General features: G+C 51.0%; 1 protein-coding gene across 1 annotated transcript; it reads left to right on the top strand.

The window, feature by feature from the left end:
* Window positions 1-448: 448 nt before the first annotated feature.
* Window positions 449-979, top strand: PODANS_6_4330 (uncharacterized protein; the record flags this gene model as incomplete). Its single annotated transcript, XM_001909894.1, has 3 exons — window positions 449-467; window positions 527-639; window positions 698-979. 3 exons carry the CDS (start codon window positions 449-451, stop codon window positions 977-979), a joined length of 414 nt encoding a protein of 137 aa, XP_001909929.1.
* Between the last annotated feature and the right edge of the window lie 807 nt (window positions 980-1,786).

Genomic DNA, 1,786 nt, shown 5'->3' on the forward strand with positions numbered 1-1,786 from the left:
AGGGGGGAGAGGGGGTGGTGCAAAGTACAATTCAAGATCATACCAAAGTGCACCGCCTATGGGAAATTGTGAGCTGAGAATAGTAGCGGCTGGCTTGGGAAGGCCAAACTCGGGGAGGGTCCATGACTGTTGGTTTAGCGGTCTTTCAATCGTCTCGACCTCGAGTGTCCAGCACCTTTCGTTGCCCTTCTCATTGACATGCCAGCCTGCTGAGTGCTGGAGGTTAAACCCGAAATGCCCCACTCCTCTTGGCAGCTGGCCCCAACTCCCAATTCTGCCATCGACCAATCATATCCAGGCAGGCGGTCGGCAAGCCCGCACACAGGGCTCGCCAAATTTTTGACCAAAACCCACAACACCTCGCCACTTTATTTTCTCCTCCGTCAAGATCACGGTGATCAATCAAGCAACCGAACTCCTTGTCCAAGTCGCCCAACGATCCGTCACAATGGCCAAGGTCTCTACCAGTCAGTGCCATCTTCATCAATTACCCATCAAACGATGCGATATTAACAATTGATTGCAGACGTTTCGTCCTCGAGACGCAAGTCTCGCAAGGCTCACTTCTCCGCGCCTTCCAGCGTTCGTCGCGATATCATGAGCGCTCCCCTCTCCAAGGAGCTCCGTGAGAAGTACAACGTATGTTCCTGCGACTTTCGCTTCTCAAAAATGATCGGGTAATTGACAATCTCAACAGGTCCGCTCCATCCCCATCCGCAAGGACGACGAGGTCACCATCGTTCGTGGCTCCCAGAAGGACAAGGAGGGCAAGGTCACCTCCGTCTACCGCCTCAAGTACGTCATCCACGTCGAGCGCGTCGTCCGCGAGAAGGCCACCGGTGCCGCCGTCCCCCTCGGCATCCACCCCTCCAACGTGGTCATCACCAAGCTCAAGCTCGACAAGGACCGTGAGGCCATCCTTGAGCGCATCAAGGCCGGCCGTGAGGCTTCCAAGCCCAAGGCCGCTGCCACTGCTTAAGCGGTGACAACATGAGACCTTGAAATGCAAAAAAATTAAACGACAAAAATTTTCTCGGTTCGGCTGGTCGAGATTCGATACCCCCCTTTCTCTCAACAATCTCGGTCGGTACTCTGGCGTCAAATCGGTTGCTTGCGAAATTACGGATATCTTGGGACAGGGAAAATCACAGGGACGGATCTAGAAGACACCATCACCTCAACAGGGTTTTGAGGGAGAGAGAGACAGAATCAACGAATCGAGACAATTTTTGTTCTCAATGGCCAATTTTCACTGTTTTCAAGTGATTATTGTTCCATGGGAGGTTTATCCCGAAGCCACATCTCTTGTCTCTTTGCATATTTTTTTGCCTTTGACTGGAAAGGCTTGCTGTATACTGCCTCGATTTCGTTGGTACTAACTTTTTAGGAGTCGTAAGCAAGACTGATGATCATGTTGGATCGGGATGTCTCGATGACGGTGAGTGTGTGTAGAGTAAAAAGATGATGAGATGTGATGATGACCGCCATATTATCTCCTCGTTAGCACGGTATTTTCTCACGGCTTTCGAGGTAAACAATTGGCGAAGAACAAATCGGCACTTAACCTCTCGAAAGGGCCATGGTGCTCTCGCCTGCAGACTTCCTCGGAGAGATTATATCGATGAGAGAGGGGGTTTGATGGTGAGGGACATTTTATTGCCAAGGTAGAAGAAGAATTGAAAGAGTTGTTGCAAGTTGTGCTGGTTGATCTTGTGATGGCCTTGATGGTTGATATCGACCTTGTTTCGTGAGCTCATTGGGTGGTTGGTTGGGCCGGGCCAGCACT

This window comes from Podospora anserina, chromosome 6, assembly GCF_000226545.1.
Source record: "Podospora anserina S mat+ genomic DNA chromosome 6, supercontig 2".
Lineage (NCBI taxonomy): Eukaryota > Fungi > Ascomycota > Sordariomycetes > Sordariales > Podosporaceae > Podospora > Podospora anserina.